Below are 23643 nucleotides of genomic sequence, written 5' to 3'. Positions count from 1 at the left end.
TTTTGTTTATTTTATATATTACATACCATTCAGTATTTGCCCTTTTATTGCTAGCTTATTTCATTTAGCATAATGTACCCTAGTTTGATCCATATTATCACATATTTCCTTCTTGTTTTTTAAGGCTGAATAATATTCCATCCCATACACATTTTCTTTATTCATTCATTAATTGATACCCATTTAGGTTTCTTATACATCTTGGCTGTTGTGAATAATGCTGCAGTGGACATGGGAGTGGAAATTCCTCTTTGAAATTCTGACTTCAGTTCTTTTGAACAAATACCCAGAAGTGGGATTGCTACATTATATGGTAGTTCTGTTTTTAATTTTTTAGAAACGTCTATAGTGTTTTCCATAGTGGCCGTACCATTTTATATTAATAGTGTATAAGGGTTCTAATTTCTCCATATCCTTGCTAGCTTGTGTTTTTTGTTGTTTTGTTTTGGCCATACTAATGGGTGTGAGGTGATATAGCAGTTTTGATTTGCAAATCTCTGATGATTAGTGATGCTGAGTACTTTTTTGTATGCTTGTTTGTCCATTCATATAGCTTCTTTGGAGAAATGTCACATCCTTTGCCCATTTTTTAATGAGTTACAAGTTCTTTGCCCACTTTGAAATTGAGTTGTTTTTGTTTGTTTTGTTTTGCTCTTGAGTTAGAGTTCCTTATATATTTTGTATATTAACCCCTTTCCTGATAAGTTGTTTGCAGATATTTTCTCTCATTCCATAGTTGCCTTTTCACTCTGTTGATTATTTTTCCCCTGGATGTGATTTGTAGTTTGTTTTAAGGCAAATCAACTTAAAATGTTCCCTCCAGTTTTTTGATGTGCTTTTTTGCTCTGGTAGAAGATAAATAGAAGATAAACAGGTTAACAAAAAACAAAATCCTCCTGAATTAAAGAACTGGTGATTAAGCATTTTGTACATATGTGTGGAGATCCAATCAAACACAATTGAAATTTGTAGATGTTTTATTTAAAATTATATTTGTAAGATCATCACCTCTAAGTCACTATGATTTTGCAGCAATTCCAGCAATATCCCGCTATTAGTTGTTAATGGATATTTAGGCTGGTGGTGGGTGGATAGGAGAGAAGGGTGCTTATTTTGTATTGTTCTGATGACATGCAGGTACTCTTCTTTATCTATCCTGATTTACTCAGTGTCGTGACTTAAAATAAGTTGGAAAATACTGCTATAAATAGCTGAGGTCTTAGTGGGAAACCAACCCTGACTTTATGATTTTCTGGACTACCACATAATAGGTAACTAGCTGAGATCTTATCACAGGGAATCATTTGGAACTTTACCTCTTGTTTGTAGGCACCACACCAATCCAGTGGGCACCGAATGGCGGTGGAAGATGGACCAGCCTGAAATGATCTTAAAAGAAGCCATTGAAAACCATCAGAACATGATCAAGCAGTTTAAAGGTACTGTATTTACTCTCTATGAAGGACTGCTAATAGTCTGAATAAACTGGCAGAGGAATTGTCTTTTTTGCAGGACTTTGTCCCCACTAGCAAACTTTTGTATAGGGAAGTGGAAATTTTGTAGAAATATTTTGTACATTTTGGCCTTTTAGTTTTTACTGATAACTTTTATATCCAGATGATGGGAGAACTTTATTCAAAGCTTAGCAATTTATTATATGGTGCATTCAGCCTGGGAATGTGTCATCATCCTTCCTAAAAACTTTTGCTATCGTTCTGTTTTGGTAAGCACAAAGCAGCCTCATGAGTGGACTGAAAATTTTAGATCATTGAAAAATGCTTAAATAATATCAGTTGGAATTGGAAAAGCACTTTTTTGAATAAATGCCTTACAAAAAAGGAGGGATAATAATAAAAATTTCCTGCACATATAGTAAAACTGTCCATCAGTTTATAGGATTTCCTGATTTAATTCTGTGTCATACTTAAAGCTATTTGACTTTCCTGGAGGTTACTAGTTTTCAAGCTTTAGTGAGTATCAGAATCATCTGGGGGGCTTGTTAAAATATGGATTCCCGGTCTCCTTTCCCAGAGATTGGTTTAGTGAGTCTGAGGTGGGGCCCAAGAATGTACATTTCTACAACTTTCCAGGTGGTGGTGGTGATGTTGAACCAGAATCACACTTTTGAGTCCCACCATTGTAGACAGGTTGGACTTAATAAAGTGATGGCTTCTAATGTGAGAGCTGCATATGATGAACTGAAATTTGTTAGGTTCCCTCTTAAATTTCCATGCTTGCCTCCACCTAACACTTTTAAGTCTTTCTTGCCTATATTCTCCTTTCCTTTCATATGTAGCAGTAAAAAATGGATTCCAGCCAACAAGGTTGATTTGACATAGGCATTCTTCTGGTGCACCTTCATATGGGAGTCTTTATAAACCCCAGTAACCAGCATTTTGAAGATTAAGTGATTCTTTTATGTAAAGAAATTTGTTCTGTTAGGGCACTCTTCTTGAGATTATACTACTTCTGATGTGTGTTTTTTTCTGAACCACTAAACAATTTTCTAATTATCAGTGGACACTGACTGTGTGTCATATAAATTTAATTCAGTTCTAACACTGTCTGCAGATAGCATCAGACTCCACAGGATAAGGATTCAGTCCTACAAGACTGCCCCCACGTCAGAAGCCAATCTCAAGTCTAGGTTGTTACCTGTGCTTCTGACTGACTGTCTATAAATTGGAGGTTCCTACCACTTTCTCCTCAGGTTCAATTAATTTGCTAGCATGACTCACAGAACTTAGAGAAACATTTTTTTCTGTTTACCAGTTTATTATAAAGGATATTACAGAACATACAGGTGAACAGGCAGATGAAGAGGTACATAGGGCAAAGTCTGGAAGGGTCCAGAGCTCAGGAGCTTCTGTCCCTGGGGAACTGAGGTGTATCACCCTGCTGGCACTTAGATACAATCACCAACATGGAAGCTCATCAACTCCTATCGAAGAGTTTTTACAGAACGTAATTGGAAGCCCTCTTTCCCTTTCTCAGAGGTCACTGGATATGGTTGAAAATTCCAGTCTTGTAATCACTTGCTCTTTCTGGTTATCAGTCCCATCCTGAGGCCATTTAAGGCCCTAACTCATCTGATTATCATAAATTCAGGTATGCTTAAAAGGGGCTTCCTTATGAATGACACTCCTATTAATCAGAATATCCCAAGGGTTTTAGGAGCTTGTGCCAGGAACCAGGACCAAAGACCAAATATATTTCTTATAACTCAGAACTTCTTACTACCATTCTTATTTCTTATGAGAAAGTATGGAAAGTACCACAAATAATGATTCAAGGTTAATAGTAATTTATAGAGGATAATTAGTCAATAATTATACCTTTTATTCTTTATGAATTTTCTATGGACAGTTGACCAGTACATTTTTGTGTGTCTGTGCATGTGCTGACTTATTTTTGTACATCTGCAAAGATGCTAATAAATATCTTAATTTTTCATCTTGAAAAATTTTTTTTCTTTTTGAACAAATTACTTTGTGTCATTTGGATAAACTAGTGTCTCTTATCGGTCTTTAGGGAAATTAAACAACTTGTGAAGAACTAGTAAGTCTCCACATCTGGAATTTGACTAGCTTTTCTTACATTCATTGTTGATTTAATTTATACTGATTATTGATCTTCAAATAAATCATGTTTTTTATTTTTTTTTGTAGATAATTATTTTTTATTGAAGGGTAGTTGACACACAGTATTACGTTAGTTTCAGGTGTACAGCACAGTGATTCAACATTTATATACATGATAATTCTAGGTACCATCTATCACCATACCAAGTTGTTACAATATTTTGACTATATTCCTTATGCTATACATTACATCCTGGGTACTTATTTATTTTACAATTGGAAGTGTGTACTTTTTTTTTGTTTGTTTTGTTTTGTTTTTGTTTTTGTTTTTGATTTTTGTGAGGGCATCTCTCCTATTTATTGATCAAATGGTTGTTAACAACAATAAAATTCTGTATAGGGGACTCAATGCTCAATGTATAATCATTAATCCACCCCAGGCCTAATTTTCGTCAGTCTCCAATCTTCTGAAGCATAACGAACAAGTTCTTACATGGGAAACAAATTCTTACATAGTGAATAAGTTACATGGTGAACAGTAAAAGGGCAGTCATCACAGAAACTTTCGGTTTTGATCATGCATTATGAACTATAAACAATCAGTCCAAATATGAATATTCCTTTGATTTTTATACTTGATTTATATGTGGATACCACATTTCTCTCTTTATTATTATAATTTTTAATAAAATGCTGAAGTGGTAGGTAGTTGCAAGATAAAGGTAGAAAACATAATTTAGTGCTGTAAGAGGGCAAATGTAGATGATGAGGTCTGTGCCTATAGACTAAATATTAATCAAAGCTAGACAAGGGCAACAAAACATCCACGGATGCAGAAGATTTCTCTCAAAATGGGGGTCAGTTTCTAAGCCTCACCTCTGTTGATCCCCAATTTCTCACCTGATGGCCCCCCTGCGACTATGCCTGTCTTAGGTTGTTCCTCCCTTGAGGAATCTTACCCGTCTCTGGCTAACCAGTCATCTTCCGGGGCCATACAGGGAAATGTAAGGTTGGTAAGTGAGAGAGAAGCCTTATTGTTTGAAAAGGTTAGTTTTTTACTTCTTTGCATATTTATGCCCTGTGGCTTCTATGCCCAGCATTTGTCTTGAGGTATCTTTACCACTTGGAAGAATTATGATACATAGTAAATTCAATATGAGGCACGAATTCTATTTAAGGGTTGTAATTAGGAAGTAAGAAGAAAAGCTACAGAAGTAGCAGACGGAAGAAAACATGGGAAGATTGATTATTTCTTTGACATATCTTCTTGTAGAGTAACATAAGCATGTATAGGTTTTAAACTACTAATTAAATTGTGCACACACATTAACAGTTACATAACCAAAGCATACCTATAATTACCAGCCATCTCCAGTGAAACCAAGAAAACCAATTAGGCACCTTAGGCATTTGTGAAAACTTATCTATGATATGGTGGATATTGTCCAACTCAACTTGAACAGTCTGAGAGAAATCAGACAAATTAAAACAGCCCATTCCTGGGGACTGTTCACATCCCATATATTCTTTTAACAGTAAACAGTCTGTAGTTGTAAGATTTTGGAGTGCTACAATTTGCACTTCTCCTAATTCTTGGTTGAGTTCCAGCAGTATAGATCCAGTCAAATTTGTTGTTTTACTGTATGCACAGGCCAGCTTAGATATCTCCTTCTTCATTCCCATGGCAAGTCCAGGAACCGGTGGGATGAGTGCATCTACACCTGTAGCAGTGTGTGGATCTTTGTTGGGGTTTTTTGATGATCATCTTCTGGCATGAGTCTTCCAGAGAGTGCTGATGTTGGAAGTTCTTTTTCATATCGTATCTTAGTTCATTTTTGGGGTAGCCAACTTAGGCTTTGATCTTCTGTATAACCAGGTCCCCCCTATAGACCTCTTTACAGTCACTGTCCATCAGCATAGCAAAATGTTGTAGAATCACTACTTGTCTTCTCTGTGTTGTACAGCCCTCCCCTTTCTGACCCCCCCCATGCATGCTAATCTTAATACCCCCCTTCTTCTCCCCCCCCTTTCCTTCCCTACCCAACCATCCTCCCCAGTCCCTTTCCCCCTTTGGTACCTGTTAGTCCATTCTTGAGTTCTGTGATTCTGCTGCTGTTTTGTTCCTTCAGTTTTTCCTTTGTTCTTATACTCCACAGATGAGTGAAATCATTTGGTATTTCTCTTTCTTCGCTTGGCTTATTTCGCTGAGCATAATACCCTCCAGCTCCATCCATGTTGCTGCAAATGGTAGGATTTGCCCTTTTCTTATGGCTGAGTAGTATTCCATTGTGTATATGTACCACATCTTCTTTATCCATTCATCTATTGATGGACATTTAGGTTGTTCCAATTCTTGGCTATTGTAAATAGTGCTGCGATAAACATAGGGGTGCATCTGCCTTTCTCAAACTTGATTGCTGTGTTCTTAGGGTAAATTCCTAGGAGTGGAATTCCTGGGTCAAATGGTAAGTCTGTTTTGAGCATTTTGATGAACCTCCATAATGCTTTCCACAATGGTTGAACTAATTTACATTCCCACCAGCAGTGTAGGAGGGTTCCCCTTTCTCCACAGCCTTGCCGACATTTGTTGTTGTTTGTCTTTTGGATGGCAGCAATCTTTCTGGTGTGAGGTGATACCTCATTGTAGTTTTAATTTGCATTTCTCTGACAATTAGCGATGTGGAGCATCTTTTCATGTGTCTGTTGGCCATCTGTATTTCTTTTTTAGAGAACTGTCTGTTCAGTTCCTCTGCCCATTTTTTAATTGGGTTATTTGTTTTTTGTTTGTTGAGGTGTGTGAGCTCTTTATATATTCTGGACGTCAAGCCTTTATCGGATCTGTCATTTTCAAATATATTCTCCCGTATTGTAGGGTTCCTTTTTGTTCTATTGATTGTGTCTTTTGCTGTACAGAAGCTTTTCAGCTTAATATAGTCCCACTTGTTCATTTTTGCTGCTGTTTTCTTTGCCCGGGGAGATATGTTCAAGAAGAGGTCACTCATGTTTATGTCTGAGAGGTTTTTGACTATGTTTTCTTCCAAGAGTTTAATGGTTTCATGACTTACATTCAGGTCTTTGATCCATTTTGAGTTTACTTTTGTATATGGGGTTAGACAATGGTCCAGTTTCATTCTCCTACATGTAGCTGTCCAGTTTTGCCAGCACCATCTGTTGAAGAGACTGTCATTTCGCCATTGTATGTTCATGGGTCCTTTATCAAATATTAATTGACCATATATGTCTGGGTTAATGTCTGGATTCTCTATTCTGTTCCATTGCTCTGTGGCTCTGTTCTTGTGCCAGTACCAAATTGTCTTGATTACTATGGCTTTGTAGTAGAGCTTGAAGTTGGGGAGTGAGATCCCCCCTACTTTATTCTTCCTTCTCAGGATTGCTTTGGCTATTCGGGGTCTTTGGTATTTCCATATGAATTTTTGAATTATTTGTTCCAATTCATTGAAGAATGTTGCTGGTAGTTTCATAGGGATTGCATCAAATCTGTATATTGCTTTGGGCAGGATGGCCATTTTGATGATATTAATTCTTCCTAGCCACGAGCATGGGATGAGTTTCCATTTATTAGTGTCCTCTTTGATTTCTCTTAAGAGTGACTTGTAGTTTTCAGAGTATAAGTCTTTCACTTCTTTGGTTAGGTTTATTCCTAGGTATTTTATTTTTTTTGATGCAATTGTGAATGGAGTTGTTTTCCTGATTACTCTTTCTGTTGGTTCATTGTTAGTGTACAGGAAAGCCACAGATTTCTGTTTGTTGATTTTGTGTCCTGCAATTTTGCTGTATTCCGATATCAGTTCTAGTAGTTTTGGGGTGGAGTCTTTAGGGTTTTTTTATGTACAATATCATGTCATCTGCAAATAGTGACAGTTTAACTTCTTCTTTACCAATCTGGATTCCTTGTATTTCTTTGTTTTGTCTGATTGCTGTGGCTAGGACCTCCAGTACTATGTTAAATAACAGTGGGGAGAGTGGGCATCCCTGTCTGGTTCCCGATCTCAGAGGAAATGCTTTCAGCTTCTTGCTGTTCAGTATAATGTTGGCTGTGGGTTTATCATAGATGGACTTTATTATGTTGAGGTACTTGCCCTCTATTCCCATTTTGCAGAGAGGTTTTATCATGAATGGATGTTGAACTTTGTCAAATGCTTTTTCAGCATCTATGGAGATGATCATGTGGTTTTTGTCTTTCCTTTTGTTGATGTGGTGGATGATGTTGATGGACTTTCGAATGTTGTACCATCCTTGCATCCCTGGGATGAATCCCACTTGGTCATGGTGTACGATCCTTTTGATGTATTTTTGAATTTGGTTTGCTAATATTTTGTTGATTATTTTTGCATCTACGTTCATCAGGGATATTGGTCTGTAGTTTTCTTTTTTGGTGGGGTCTTTGCCTGGTTTTGGTATTAGGGTGATGTTAGCTTTATAGAATGAGTTTGGGAGTATCCCCATCTCTTCTATTTTTTGGAACACTTTAAGGAGAATGGGTATTATGTCTTCTCTGTATGTCTGATAAAATTCTGAGGTGAATCCATCTGGCCCGTGGGTTTTGTTCTTTGGTAATTTTTTGATTACCACTTCAATTTCATTGCTGGTAATTGTTCTGTTTTGATTTTCTGTTTCTTTCTGGGTCAGTCTTGGAAGGTTGTATTTTTCTAGGAAGTTGTCCATTTCTCCTGGGTTTCCAAGCTTGTGAGCATATAGGTTTTCATAGTACTCACTAATAATTCTTTGTATTTCTGTGGGGTCCGTCATGATTTTTCCTTTCTCATTTCTGATACTGTTGATTTGTGTTGACTCTCTTTTCCTCTTAATAAGTCTGGCTAGAGGCTTATCTATTTTATTTATTTTCTTGAAGAACCAGCTCTTGGTTTCACTGATTTTTGCTGTTGTTTTATTCTTCTCAATTTTATTTATTTCTTCTCTGATCTTTATTATGTCCCTCCTTCTGCTGACCTTAGGCCTCATTTGTTCTTCTTTTTTCAATTTCGGTAATTGTGACATTAGACCATTTATTTGGGATTGTTCTTCTTTTTAAAATATGCCTGGATTGCTATATACTTTCCTCTTAAGACTGCTTTTGCTGTGTCCCACAGTAGTTGGCGCTTAGTGTTGTTGTTGTCGTTTGTTTCCATATATTGCTGGATCTCCATTTTGATTTGGTCATTGATTCATTGATTATTTAGGAGTGTGTTGTTAAGCCTCCATGTGTTTGTGAGCCTTTTTTGCTTTCTTTGTACAGTTTATTTCTAGTTTTATGCCTTTGTGGTCTGAAAAGTTGGTTGGTAGGATTTCAATCTTTTGGAATTTACTGATGCTCTTTTTGTGGCCTAGTATGTGGTCTATTCTGGAGATGTTCCATGTGATCTTGAGAAGAATGTGTATCCTGTTGCTTTTGAATGTAGAGTTCTGTAGATGTCTATTAGGTCCATCTGTTCTAGTGTGTTGTTCAGTGCCTCTGTGTCCTTACTTATTTTCTGTCTGGTGGATCTGTCCTTTGGAGTGAGTGGTGTGTTGAAGTCTCCTAGAATGAATGCATTGCATTCTGTTTCCTCCTTTAGTTCTGTTAGTATTTGTTTCAGGTATGTTGGTGCTCCTGTATTGGGTACATATATATTTATAATGCTTATATCATCTTGTTGGACTGAGTCCTTTATCATTATGTGATGTCCTTCTTTGTCTTTTGTTACTTTCTTTATTTTGAATTCTGTTTTGTCTGATACTAGTATTGCAGCACCTGATTTTTTCTTTCTGTTGTTTGCGTGAAGTATCTTTTTCCATCCCTTGACTTTAAGTCTGTGCATGTCTTTGGGTTTGAGGTGAGTCTCTTACAAGCAGCATATGGATGGATCTTGCTTTTTTATCCATTCTATTACTCTATGTCTTTTGATTGGTGCATTCAGTCCATTTACATTTAGGCTGATTATTGAGAGGTATGAACTTATTGCCATTGCAGGCTTTAAGTTTGTGGTTATGAAAGGTTCTGGGTTAGCTTCTTTACTATCTTACTGTCTAACTTAACTCGCTTGTTGAGCTATTATAAACGCGGTCTGATGATTCTTTATTTCTCTCCCTTCTTATTCCTCCTCCCTTCTTCATATGTTGATTGTTTTGTTCTGTGCTTTTTTTAGGAGTCTCCCATCTAGAGCAGTCCCTGTAGAATGCCCTGTAGAGGTGGTTTGTGGGAGGCAAATTTCCTCAACTTTTGCTTCTCTGGGAATTGTTTAATCCCTCCTTCATATTTAAATGATATTCATGCTGGATACAGTAGTCTTGGTTCGAGACCGTTCTGTTTCATTGTATTAAGTATATCATGCCATTCTCTTCTGGGCTGTAGGGTTTCTGTTGAGAAGTCTGATGATAGGCTGATGGGTTTTCCTTTGTAGGTGACCTTTTTTTCTCTCTGGCTGCCTTTAATACTTTGTCCTTGTCTTTGATCTTTGCCATTTTAATTATTATGTGTCTTGGTGTTGCCCTCCTTGGATCCCTTGTCATGGGAGTTCTGTGTACCTTTGTGGTCTGAGAGGCCATTTCTTCCCCTAGTTTGGGGAAGTTTTCGGCAATTATTTCTTCATAGACCCTTTCTATCCCTTTTTCCTCTCTCTTCTTCTTATGGTAACCCTATAATGCAGATATTGTTCCGTTTTGATTGGTCACTCAGCTCTCTTAGAATTCTTTCATTCCTGGAGATCCTTTTATCTCTCTCTGCATCAGCTTCTCTGCATTCCTGTTCTCTGTTTTCTAGTCCATTAATGGTCTCTTGCATCTCGTCCATTCTGTTTTGAAGTCCTTCCAGAGCTTGTTTTATTTCTGTATTCTCCTTCCTTAGTTCTTGCATATTTCTCTGCAAGTCCATCAGCATGGTTATGACTTTTGTTTTGAATTCTTTTTCAGGAAGACTGGTTAAATCTATCTCCCCAGGTTCCTTCTCAGGGGAAGATGTAGCACATGCCGAAGCTGTGTGGGTTAGTCTTGTCTGAATCATATTTTTTTGCCTTTTCATGTTGACAGGTGCTATTGACTGTCAGCTGGGAGGGCCAAACTTTTCACTTGCTACTGGCCTTTCTTTACTGGGACAACTGCGACCCCTAGTGGCTTGTGTTGGGTAATTGCGTGTATACTCGGTCTTTGTGTCTTGCCCAGCCAATATTGAGGAATTTCCTTTTCTGTGGGTGTGGTCTGCCTTAGGCTGTTTCTTTGCTTTCGCAGCGCCTGAAGGGGTAATGGACCTGGGGGCTGTTTGGCTGTTTACCTCCGTGAGGGGTCTCAGAGCTGTTGCTCAGGGGGTTAGTGCGCCTGGTTTTCCCTGTAATTTCCAGCCACTGGGCTGTGACCTGTGTTGTATCTGTCCAGCTGTTATGTCCCTGTCTCTTTAAGACTTTGAAAAAGCACTCGCTTTTCTTTGTCACAGGGGCATCAGCTTCGGAACCCGCTTAGAGGTCTTGCTGCCCTATTTCCCTAGTTTCCAGCCCTCCACGCATGCACTGTGTCTGCACTCTGGTGCAGGTGGCTGGGGCTGGGTGTTTAGCAGTCCTGGGCTCCCTCTCCCTCCCGCCGGGAGCTGTGGGGAGGTGTGCTCAGGTCCCGCCCGGCCGGGGCTTGTATCTTACCCCTTTCACCAAGCGCTGGGCTCTCGCACGAGTGGGTGTAGTCTGGCTGTTGTCCTGTGTCTTCTGGTGTCTCTTTTAGGATTAGTTGTATTTCTTGTATTTTCAAAAATATATATGTTTTTGGGAGGAGATTCCCACTGTCCTGCTCATGCCGCCATGTTGGCTCCGCCTCCACATGTGGCCTTTTAAATTTTAATTAATGAAAATGAAATAAAATAAAAAATTTGGTTAATCAATCACTTTAGCCACATTTCAAGTGCTCAAGAGTCCCATGTGACTGATGGTTACTGTATTAGGTTGTGCAGACAGACTACATTTGTGTCATTTCAGAAAATTTCATTGGAGTACACTGCTGTAGAATTTACTGATTTATTATTTTTAATATTTATTCTCTCTCTCTCATAATATAATCTGACAGGCAGAGGCTTTTCTCTTTTCTATGTATTGGTAGAAAATGGCCTAGAAGAGTGCCTGGCATACAGTGGGTAATCAATAAATATAGGTTGAATTTATGGGAATTATCATTTTATTAAAAATAAATAAATGGAATTTCTATTTCAAATCACAAAATAACGTTATTATAATAAAAAAGTTTGCCACTAACATTTTTAGGATGCTTGGTTCTGGGCCTGATACCACACTAAGTATTTCTTACGATGCTTATTAGTTCATTGAATTCTTACAATGTATGTGTGTTTGTGTGTATGTGTGTGTGGTATGCATGTGGTTTTAAGATCCCCATCTTATAGATTAGGGAATGCATATAGAGGATTGAGTTCTTTGACCAAGGACACAAACCAGTTTAGTGATAGAGCTGGTACATCTGACTTCCAGTGGTTAGGGCCTAACAAATGCTCAATTATTCTACTTTTTAAATATGGGGATAATTTTGCACTTGAGGTTAAATCTCCCCTTCTCATCTGTTCATGGGGGGTTCAAGTTAATGCAATTTTTTGTTAATAAAAAAGAATGATTTTGCTTAATGTTGAGTTGTCTTGGCAACACAGAGTATGTTAAGGGTCAAGTTTTATTTAAAATATTGATTCACTTGAGTTAAGACCTTAGATTTCAGTAGCCTAAAATATTACTCATCTAAAAATACTGACATGAAATACATTCTTGCAAGTCCAGTTAGATGGTCATAAAATGAGATATAACTTCCCAATTTTAGATTGCTCAGATTTCAGCTGGTATTATGTTGGTTTGACCTGTTGGGTGTTAGGTTGCATTTGTTTATTTCCAAATAGAGAGAGAGAGAGAGAGAGAGAGAGTGTGTGTGTGTATAAAATAAAATCACTTCCTGTAAACTAAGGCAGAGGCAAGCAGCGAAAACTAACTTTATTTTCTCCAGGTTTGTTGTTTAGGTTATATTGATGGTGATTTAATAATTTTAGAGGCCTGGTAATGGTGATAATAAGAAATCCTCAATGAATATTTCTTGTGTGTTAAGCACTCTCTGTTAAGACTTAATTGCATTATCTCCTTTAATTTTAACAAAAATTCTTTGAGGTAGGTACTGTTTATAGTTAAGAAAATAAATAAAACTTGACCTTTAACATACTCTGTGATTTTATGTTTCAAAGATTGCTAATCAGTGATTGAGAGGGAATGTGAACATGCTTCCTCCACCCCAGTCTTCATGAGGAATTTGTATCCTTTTCAAAGGGACTCTATTCTTCAAAAAGAACCTAAAGATAATTTTAGTATCTAAAGTAAACAAGATATATTTTTATTTGCCTATTTATATGTTTTCCAAGTCTTTCAAATTCTGTGTTAGATTGAGGGACTTTCATGAATGCTTTCTATGTTTGAGTCCAGAGCAGTGCTTCTCTACCCACACTATACACAAGAATCACATGAGGAGCATTTAAAAAATACTGATGCCTGAATCCCATGCTTAGGGATTGTGCTTTAATTGGTTTGAGAAACTGCTTGGACATGGGATTTTTAAAAAGCTCTTATGTAATTGCAATGTCCAACTACTGCTGAGAATCAATGGTGTGTGCCAGTGGTCCCTAAACTTGTCTGCACTTTGGAACCACCTAGGGAGCTTCTAAAACTATGGATTCCTGTGCTCTTCCCCCAGGGATTGTGATTTAATTTGTCTGTGCTATGTCCTGGAGTTGGGTAGTTTTAAGAATCTTAGGTGATTCTATTGTGTAGACAAATTTGGGGACCTCTGGTTTATGCTGTGGTTTTTGACCTTGGCTACATGTTAGAATCAACTGAGGAGCTTTTAAAGGTGCCCTTATCTTGGCTTACACTCACTCCAGTTAAACAAAATCTTTGGCCGTGGACCTTGGCAGCAGTAGTTTTTGACACTCTAGGTGATTCCAACATGAAGCCAAAGTCGAGAATGCCAGTTTTCTTCTTTTTCTTTTCTATATACTTTTGCACCAATTCTGTTTAGTTTTATAATTCAGCATACTTGAGGAATGAAGGGGGAAATTCACTCATAGAAGATGCTTTTCCTTATATAGATAATACTGAATTCAGTTTCTTAAACAAGCATGAAAGAATGCAGAGCTATGTAAATTATGGAAAAGAATATGTTCTACATTCCAAATAATTAACTAAGAGTTAGTTTGCCAGCTTGTATTGATGTAGTTTGACTAGTATTAAAACCAAGAATGAAGTTGACTGATGTTTCTGATTTAATAATTCTAAGTTTTGTCCCCACTCTGGCCCTTGTTTTGTATTACCTTCACCAAAAATGAATTTGTCCTCTATAATTGAAGGATCATTAAGAAAAATTAAAAATTTTTAATTAAGGTATCCTCTCTCTGTGCCTTATTGAGTTTGTTCTTTTTCACGCTGTTCTCCAGGAGTACCAGGTGTCAAAGGAGAACGCTTTGAAGAAGGAATGATGGTAAAGCACTGTGCATTGTCCCTCGTGGGAGAACCCATAATGTACCCAGAAATCAACAGGTTTTTGAAGTTACTCCACGAGTGTAAAATTTCCAGTTTCCTGGTCACAAATGCACAATTCCCTGTGGAAATCAGGTTAGTGGTCTTGCTTATTAAGATAAGCTGTTTGAATCTGTGTTTGACTGAAAAATAAAACTAAAAGTCATCAATATATTCAAAAAGGATTTATTGGTTACTAACTACATCCAAATTGGCTTTTGGAGGGCAGAGATGATCCAGATCTTAAAAATCAATTCTATTAGGGGGATAACATTAGTAAAAAGAAAGAGATGCAAATTAATGGTGAAATGTAAAAGAGAATGCAGTTTTTTCCAGATGGGAAAGACAGGGTAAAACTTCTCAGACAGGCCATGATTGAATTTGGGTCTTGAAATATCCCTGGAATTGGTACTTAGGAAGATAGGAAATGATATTTTTTTAATAAGAACCTCCTGAGACAGGTAAGAAGTTATTTGTGAAACCATTATGAAAATACAGTTCAGGTGGACCACAGAGTGTGGAAGAGACTGCCAGCTAGAAACCAAGTTAAAAACATTGGGAATAGACCACAGAAGACTTCAAATGGTGTTCAGAGGGCTTCAAATGCTGTTCTTCAGAAAGATCTTGTTTTCTGCAGAGTAATCAAGCATGGTATAAAATGGGAGAGCCAGAAAGCAGGAGATTTTGTTTGTTTAGATAACAGTTAAAAGGATAAAAGTTAGACAGTTAGAATGAGAAATTTTAAAAAAGATACTGTCTTGCCAGTGGGTTTCAGCCCCGGGCAAGTTCACTATGGATTCAGCGTGACCAATGAAATTGACAGCAAAATGTTCTTTGTGGTGAAAAGGTTTATTACCTGGCTTGTTCTCCTGGCAGTAGGTCAAGCACTAGCATCTCTGCCTCCACCCAGAGCACTGGGCTCAGCTCTTTATATAGTGTAATAATAGCTTATTGCATAAAGATGTGGAAGTGGTAGCCTGGGAACAGGCCAGTTACATCATCAGGTGGTTTAAGTTCAGTGAGGATCTTGGCCATAGGAACCCCAACTTCCCCACACTCCACCCCTCCAGGATTCCTGCCTTACAATCTACATGCTTTCAATCTTCAACAATGGTCCTTGTGTGAGAAAGCTGGAGCACAGTAACCAGATTCCACAATAGCAACAGAGGATAACAACAATTTAAGAGATAATAAGAAAAATTAATATACAAAATTAATTTTTATTATATAAATTAATATACAAAATTAATTAATAAAAATATACAATATTAATATACAAAATTAAGATTTTCATACAGTTAACAAAAATTTTAATAATCCTCAAGCCAGAGGAGGTTCCTAATAACAAAAATTATAATAATCCTCAAAGACTTTAGGGGCAGTAAGACACGTTTTAATGACACCAACATAGACAAATCTTGTCCATCAGGTAGGATGCATGCAAGAGACTGGTCCTGTGATAGAACTATAGCAGGAAGGGGGTCCCTTCCAGGTATAGTATACCATACTTTTACTCCTTTCCTATGGGGTTTACTGAAGGGTTTATATATAGTGCTACTGGAGGTGCATGTACTGGCCATAATGATAAAATAGAACTCCCTGGTAAGATGCTCCTACCTTCTGACCATTCAGGATATACTACTGTGACCTTTCGGTGCCACTCTCCTGTTATTCCAGCCATACACAGGAGGCCAGTTTCCAGGCCTTGACCCCAGGGTGCCAGAAGAGCCAGCCATTATTGGTCCATGTGTTGAAAAGTCCAAGGCCACGTCCACTCAGTGGAGTCTCCGGGGTTCAGTGAAATTGATGCTGGCAGCATTATGTTATTCTGGTGGCTGAATGTCAGCTTCAGTGATTCTTTTTTGGTTTCTATTTGCAGTTGTATAGGGGAGGCAGCCATATGTGTTAACATGTCTGCGGGGCTCAGGGTTCCCTTTTGGTCTCTTGTTCAAATGCCATAGCACAGTACATAGGTGGACTGACCATTCTCGCAGACTATTGGTATGGATTTTAACAAGCCATTGTGCCTCTCTATCATGCCTTCTGTGGTAGGATTGTATGGCACAAGAAACTTCCATTTGATTCCCACCTGCCACACCCATTCTTGCAGTGTATGTCCAGTAAAATGGGTGCCCTGATCACTCACTCTCAATTATTTGTTGTCGGCCATAGGCAGCAAAGAGATGCTCTAGACCTCTTTTGATCGTCTGCGGGTTTGCACAACAGTTAGGAAAAGTAACCAAAAGTCCTGTAGCTGTGTCCACACAAGTCATGGCATACCGATATCCTTCCGACACAGGTAGAGTCCCAGTATAATCTGTCTGCCACCTGACGAGGGGTATAGGCCCCTTAGCTATTGTCCCATGTTGCTTTGGAATTTGGTGTAAGTCCCTTTTGGAGCACACAACACACTCCTGCCGGGCTCTACTAACTTCTTCATAGATCAAAGGTAAGCCCCACTGATGGGCTACAGCCCACATTGTCTTTTGCCCTGCATTGCAACAAACATTGATGTAACTGTTGGGCTACATCAGAGGCAGGCTTTCATTCTAACCAACATATCTGGGCCAATTTATCTTCTTCATCATTTCCTGGGGATGCCAGTGTCAAATGACCTGTCACATGGTATACTGTAATTATTTTTCTCTGACCACAGGCCCATAAGTCTTGCCACAATTCTTGCCCTCAAATGGGTCGGTGACCAACCAGCCAGTTGGCATGGTATCAGGTTGGTAGCCACAGGGTCAAGCCCCAATACACAGCCTAGCTGTCAGTACAGACAACTATAGGGGAGGGCTCCTGGCTGATCACAAGCCACACAGCCCACAACTCTGCCCGTTGGCTGTTCTTCCCCTCACCATCTCCCATCCATATTGTCTCAGTCTTAGAATGGAAAGCTATGGCCTCCATTTTGGGGGCTGCCCACACTGAAGCCATCTGTTTACCATGCATCTCTAGGTATAGGAGCTCTTCCCTCCCAGTAGGGACTCTCTGCTACTAATGGTTCAAAAGCAAGTACTTTCTGCTTTTCACTAGTATATGTCAATGGTCCTAATAAGCATTGGAGTTCTTAAGGGGCTACTGGAGATGGCACTACACTGCTTTAGGTAAGCACCCCACTTGGCCAGTGTGGGCTTTTGTGCCACACCACTTCTTGGCTTTTGGGTCCAGTCTCGTACCTACCCCAAGATGGGATAGGTGGTTATTACCTTTATCAGGGCCATTCCAGTGATGGGTTCTGTAGCCAGCATGGTGTGATACACAGCAACCAGTTGTTTTTCCATCAAAGTGTACCATAACTCTGCCCCTTTCCAGAGTTGTGACCAGAATACAATAGGTAGGCGAGTTTGTTCAAGCCACTGCCAGAGACCCCAGCCATAATTGTCTTCAGTCACATGAACATCCAGCTCACAGGGCCTTGATGGGTCTATCACACTCAAGGCCTGCACAGCCTTGACTGCCCGTTTTGCTGTAGTCAAGGCAGATGCACATGTCTCATCCTAGTCCCACCTGATGCCCTTTTGTACCAACCTGTATAAGGGCTTCAGAATTTGTGCCAAGTGTAGGATAAGCACTCTCCAGTAGCCTAGAAGACCCAGAACTCGTGTAGCAATTCTACAGTTGTAGGGGTAGGAAAGGCCTGGACTTTATCTATAACTGCTTCTGGTATAACTTTGCTCTTACCTGACCACAAGACACCTAAGAATTTGACAGACAAACCAGGTCCCTGAATCTTGATACTGTTCACAGCCCATCCTTTCTCCTGTAAATGTTGCAGCAGTCTAGGTGCTGCACCTTCTAGATCTGAAAGAGAATCAGATGTGAGCATGGTATCATCAATATAACGGTACAGAGGCAACACTGGTGGTTTCTCCCATGTAGCCACGTCCTGGGCTATAAGTCCATGACAGATGGTGGGACTGTAGAGGTATCCCTGTGGAAGTATGGTGAAAGTCCATTACCGTCCTTCCCACTGAAGGCAAACTGTTTCTGACTTTCCTGCTCAATGTCAATAGAAAGAAGGCATTAGCAACATCTACCACATTCATGGCTGCGGGTATCCATCAAGCCTGATATAGAGGGGACAGCATCATGCACAGGGGTTATGACTTTATTCTGTTCTCTGTAATCCACAGTCATATGCCAGAAGCCATCTGTCTCTTTTACTGGCCACACTGGAAAATTGAAAGGATGATGGGTGGGCTGTATAATACCCACCTATACCAGTTCCTGGGGAGTTTCTCCAGTGTCTTTATGCACTCCAGGGTGTTTGTATTGTTTGATATTAGTCACCCTCCGAGGCACAGGGAAAGCTGTGGGTGGTTGCCTAGCATGTCCCCTCAGAACTGCCTTCACCACATGTACTGTCAGTCTGAACTCACCTGCAGTAGTCTGCAACCATACACCCTCCAGGATATCAATGCCCAAAGTATATTCAGGGATAGGAGATATATACACAGTGTACTCTTTTGGGGGTAGATGCCCTATTCCCAAAGGTATTTTGGCTTTTTTCACTCTGATAGCCTTACCCCCATATTCATCTGTGACAGTGTGGGTCCTGTGGAACTGCTCAGAGTTGCCATGAATCTGTGAACATTCAGCCCCTGTGTCCACCAGAGCCAGGGCACATATGTTCACTGGGGACCAATGGATAGCTATTTCACCATGTGGCCTCCGGTCCCACCCTGGTCCCTCAGGGCAGATACCTTGACCTTCCCCTCAGTCAAACTGTGTTCCCCAATCATCTTCCTGTGTGGCCTCAAGTGAGGGTCGCTCACTGACCAGCAGGAAGTCTTGCAAACACACAGGCCAGGCTTGTGGCTCTGTCTCTGAACTCTGCCTCTTTGTCCTTAATGGCTGGAACTTCTGATCTGGTTTCAGTTTTTGCCATAACTCTAGTAAGATCCTATTTGACTTCCCATCTAATTTCCTTCCATCTGCTCCTGCCTGTATTAAATCAACCCACATCTGGGTCCTCGTAACCTTCATAGGGCCCTGTAAATTCTTCTTGTGAGTAGCAGACCTCATTTCTTTCCATGTTCTCATTGCTTCAGCCTCTCCTAAGTCTGGTACTATATGTGTCATCTCGCTTATGGTCTGCCTAAGTGAGACCCAAAGAAGGATGTGGGGATCCATTTGAAGCAGAATATTTCTCATATTGATAGTGAAAATCTCTTCATCTGGGCCATAGTTCTATGGACTATAGATGGCATTTCTTATGCCTAGCTTTTGTAACACCTGTTGGCACTCAGCATATGTGTACCATTTAACAGGAGAGGATGGTAGCTCAACTGGATTCAGCCACACAGCACAAAGTGCAGCCATAAGTCAATTGAGGAGGGAGTGACTCCTTGGGGTCTTATGTGCATTTTGTAATCACTGCCTTAAGGTAGGCTCTACTGTCAGGGAAGCCAGCTTTCCTTTCTCTTATCCTGACAGAGGAATTTCATCCACCCCTAAGTCCCACAAACGCAGGAGCCAAACTGATATTGACTCCGAGGGCTTCTGCCTAAACCAGGAGCCCAAATCCACCAGCTCAGCCTGAGTATGGGGCGTAGCATAGAGTGCTCCACAACCTGGCGAACGGGCTGCTTCTCTCCTTGGGGAACTTTCAGCTGCTAGGTCTTTATTTTCTTTACAACCACTGAGTGTGGTTTCAGTACAGGAAGGTCCAGTGCCTGCTGCACCACCCCTCATCCTTCTTCAGCTCCTCCATTTCTGGGGCTGATGGCACCTTTCTCTCGCCTTCCCCAAGTGCCTCCTCTCCTGCAGCCTTTACTTTTTCTATAGTGCCTTGCAGCAATGCTAGCTCAGTCTTCAGAAGCTCTCTTACCTTCACTTCAATGCTTTGTAGCATACGTTGTTGTGCCACCTCCACCTGTGCTTCCCTGATGAGTTCGTCTTTTTCCTTCATGGCCTCTTCCTCCTTCAGAGCACCTGGCAGCATTGCCGTTACATTCTATAAAATATTTTTTACCTCTCCAGTGGCACCTTGCTGCAGGCATTCTCGTGCTGCCTCCTCTCGCATCAGTGGCATTTCCTTCTTCAGGGAATCCACAGAAGCTTGTAGCTTATGTTCTCGTGCCACCATTTCTTGGGTCTCTTCTGTAGACCTTTTTAATACTGTGAGAAGCAGCCAACCCACAGTCTCTGCTGCCTCACGAGCACTCTGTTTCTCAAAAGACCTACTTACTATATCAAGGGCCACCCCTACAGCCTCAGGTGTCACCTCCACTTGCCTCAGTCCTGGGGTGGGGCCCATTTCCCTATGAGGCAAGCCCCCTCAGACCACATACCCATTGGGGCACAGTCCTCTGTCTCCTCATTCACAGGGGCAGCCCGCTGAAGCACCCTTCCCATAAGGGTAGCCTGTCTTTTTCCTTCGTCAGGAATGAACCTGCCGACTTTTGCCAATTGTCTTGCCAGTGGGTTTCAGCCCCGGGCAAGTTAACTATGAATTCAATAGAACCATAGAAATTGACAGCAAAACGTTCTTTTGGGTGAAAGGGTTTATTACCCGGCTTGTTCTCCTGGTGGTAGGTCAAGCACTAGCATCTCTGCCTCCGCCTCGAACACTGGGCCAAGATCTCTATATAGTGCAATAGTAGCTTATTGCCTAAAGGTGTGGAAGTGGTAGTCTAGCACCAGGCTAGTACACCATCAGGTGGTTTAAGTTCAGTGAGGATCCTGGCCATAGGAATCCCAAGTTCTCCACAGATACTGAGGTATTATAGATAAACTTGGTGAAATATTTGTGTGGCTGTGAGAGCCCAAAACTAAAGAGGACTAAATAATGACTCAGAGGTTTCCAGCCATGTTGAGTGGTAGGATTATGGAACCCTGTTTTAGCATATGGATCACATAAGGAAGGAGCAAGTTTAGGAGGTAAGATGATGAGGTTGGTTGGATGACTTAAAGGGAGGGCTTTCCAGATGGAGAGGTCGGTCCATCTCTGGGGCCCTGCACGTGATCTATTTTTGCATCATACTTGAACTATGCATATATTATAACCCTATAGGTATTAAATTTTACATAGTTGTTGTTTGTTTACTTTGCTTTCCCCATTAGACTGTGAGTTCCTTGAGGCCACTGACCCCTTGGTTATGTACCTTCATGCCACTAGCGTAATGCTTGTCACAGTATAAGTGCTCAGTAGATGGCTAACGAAATACTGGGGAAATTCCCACATAGGAATAAAAGAATGATCTTTTCAAATTCAAATTTGTTTTGTAAATATTGGTCAATAAGATGTCATATGAAAAAAGGAGGAAATATTGCCCAATATGAAAAGATACTGGAGTGATATCAGCATCATGGCCATTTGAGTGGTTCCTTTTTTTTCTCCACTTTGAATTACAACTAATTGGATATCCATAAGCAAAGTAAAGTGCCTCTGCAGAGCACACCAACACACTGGAGAGATCTGTCTATCTGGGCACCTGAAAGTGGGTGGAGTGGACCTTGGAGGAGGCTGTGGAGTGAGGGGAGTGGCAGCGACACAGCCAGGTCCGGCAGCACACTAAGAACACCTTCATGATGGGGAGGTGGAGAGTAAAGGTGGTGAGTGGGAGGTCTGCCTTGCTGAACGTGCTGTAGCTGGAGTGACCTGTTGCTGTCACTGATGAGAGATCACAGTGAGTCAGGGAGGGAAAGGAAGAAGAAAGCAAAGAAAACTGAAGGAAAGTATTTCCTGCTGTCTGCCCCAGGATTCTAAGAGGACAAACTGCAGACCTTTGGGGAGGATCCCCGTACAGGTGGGCACACATTTTCCCTCCTACTTTTCCGCCACCCCATTTTTTTTTCCTTTTCTTCTTTTATTTTGTTGTTCTCACTCCCAAGGGGTTAGCTCCCAACAGTCAGCTCTGGTAAGAGAAACCAAAAACTGCTATAGAGCTGCCTTCTAGAAAACAAAAGGACATATCCTAATTACTGATGTGTTGAACTGTTAGAATGAAAGTTAACAAAGCTTTAAAAAAAAGTGTTTATACTTCAAATGCAGTGGCAAAGGTGCTTCTTCATCAGCCACTATGAAAAATCATAGTAAAACGAAATCACAAAAAGAAAATTGTACTTTTACAGCAATTGAACCTATAGACAATGACTATTGCAATCTGATAAAAGAATTCAAAATACCTGTTATGAAGAAATTCAGTGAGCTACAATAAAACTCAGAAAGGCAATGCAGTGATCTTCAGAATAAAATTAGCAAACAGGAGTACTTAACCAAAGAGATAGAAACTCTAGCAAAGAACTAAACAAATTCTGGAGCTGAACTCAATAAATGAGGTAAAGAATGTATTAGAAAGCACTGGAAATAGAGGAGATCAGAACAACCAGAAGATAGAATAAGTGAGCTTGACAACTGAATATAGACATGATTCAGGTAGAAGAGGAGAAATAAGATTTTTAAAAATTGAAGAAACAAAAACTATCAGACTGTTGAGAGCCAAAATAAGATCAATAGGTATACCAAAAGGAGAAGAGAGGGAGAAGGAAGCTGAGAGCATATTTATAGAAATAATAGTGGAGTATTTTGCAAGCCTTGGGAAGGAACTGGATACGCAAGTCCACAAAGCTAACTGAAGACCTTATTATCTCAATGCAAAAGGACCTTCTCCAAGACTGATTATACTAAAACTGTCCAAAGTCAATGACAAAGAATTTTAAAGACATCCAGGGGAAACAAGAACGTAACCTTCAAAGGAATCCCATTAAGCTATCAGGTTTCTCAGGAGAGAATGGGATGACATATTCGAAATACTAAAAGATTAAAAACTGCCAACCAAGGATACTCTATCCAGCAAAGTTATTCTTCAAACAGTTATTTTTTTATTTCAGCTTGAAGAGGACCTTTCAACATAACAAAGATGAAAGTACACGAAACTGTAATTAAGGTGCTAGACAGTCATAATTAGAAAATACAACTCTCTTTTAGAATAGCATATTAACTCTTAATTATAGTATAAATGTTAAAGGAAAAGAGCATTAAAAATAACTATAGCTTGGTATGGTATATAACTATTTGGTATAGTACAACTTGGTGTAGCATATAACTACTACAAATTCGGTAACAAAATCATAGCATAAAAAGAGGTAATTTGTGATATCAAAAAATAAAAGGGGAGGAGTAAAAGGATGGATTATTTATAGGTCAAATGAAAATAAATTGCTGTTAGCAGAAAAAGGACTATTTTATCTATGTGATTTTAAATGTAATCATCATGGTTAACCACTAAACAAAAATTACGATCAGAGACATGAAACATTAAAAACAATGGAGAGACAAAACAACCAGAAGACAAACGATACAATGGCAGTAACAAATTTTCACATATCAGTAATCATCCTAAGTGTAAATGGATTGAACTCATCAATCAAAAGGCACAGAATGGCTGGATGGACAAAAAACAAGACCCAACTATATGCTGCCTACAGGTGACTCATTTCTGCAGTTAAAGATATATGGGCTCAAAGTGAAAGGATGGAAGACAATATTCCAAACGGAAACCAAAGGAAGACAGGCACAGCCA

The 23643-nt window shown here is 39.8% G+C and overlaps 1 protein-coding gene across 8 annotated transcripts in view; it reads left to right on the top strand.

Moving 5' to 3' along the window:
• LOC108394392 (S-adenosyl-L-methionine-dependent tRNA 4-demethylwyosine synthase TYW1) overlaps nt 1-23643 on the top strand; it is a 343841-nt gene that overhangs the window by 162508 nt on the left and 157690 nt on the right. For all 8 annotated transcript variants that reach the window (XM_037002495.2, XM_073215219.1, XM_073215218.1 and 5 more), the window contains 2 exons: nt 1330-1439; nt 14032-14209. In XM_037002495.2, coding sequence (XP_036858390.1) covers nt 1330-1439; nt 14032-14209 — 288 coding nt within the window. The remainder of the gene's footprint in view (nt 1-1329; nt 1440-14031; nt 14210-23643) is intronic.

Source organism: Manis javanica, chromosome 10, assembly GCF_040802235.1.
Source record: "Manis javanica isolate MJ-LG chromosome 10, MJ_LKY, whole genome shotgun sequence".
Lineage (NCBI taxonomy): Eukaryota > Metazoa > Chordata > Mammalia > Pholidota > Manidae > Manis > Manis javanica.
The sequence above is the reverse complement of the archived record's forward strand: the minus strand, read 5'-3'. Positions and strand labels throughout refer to the sequence as shown.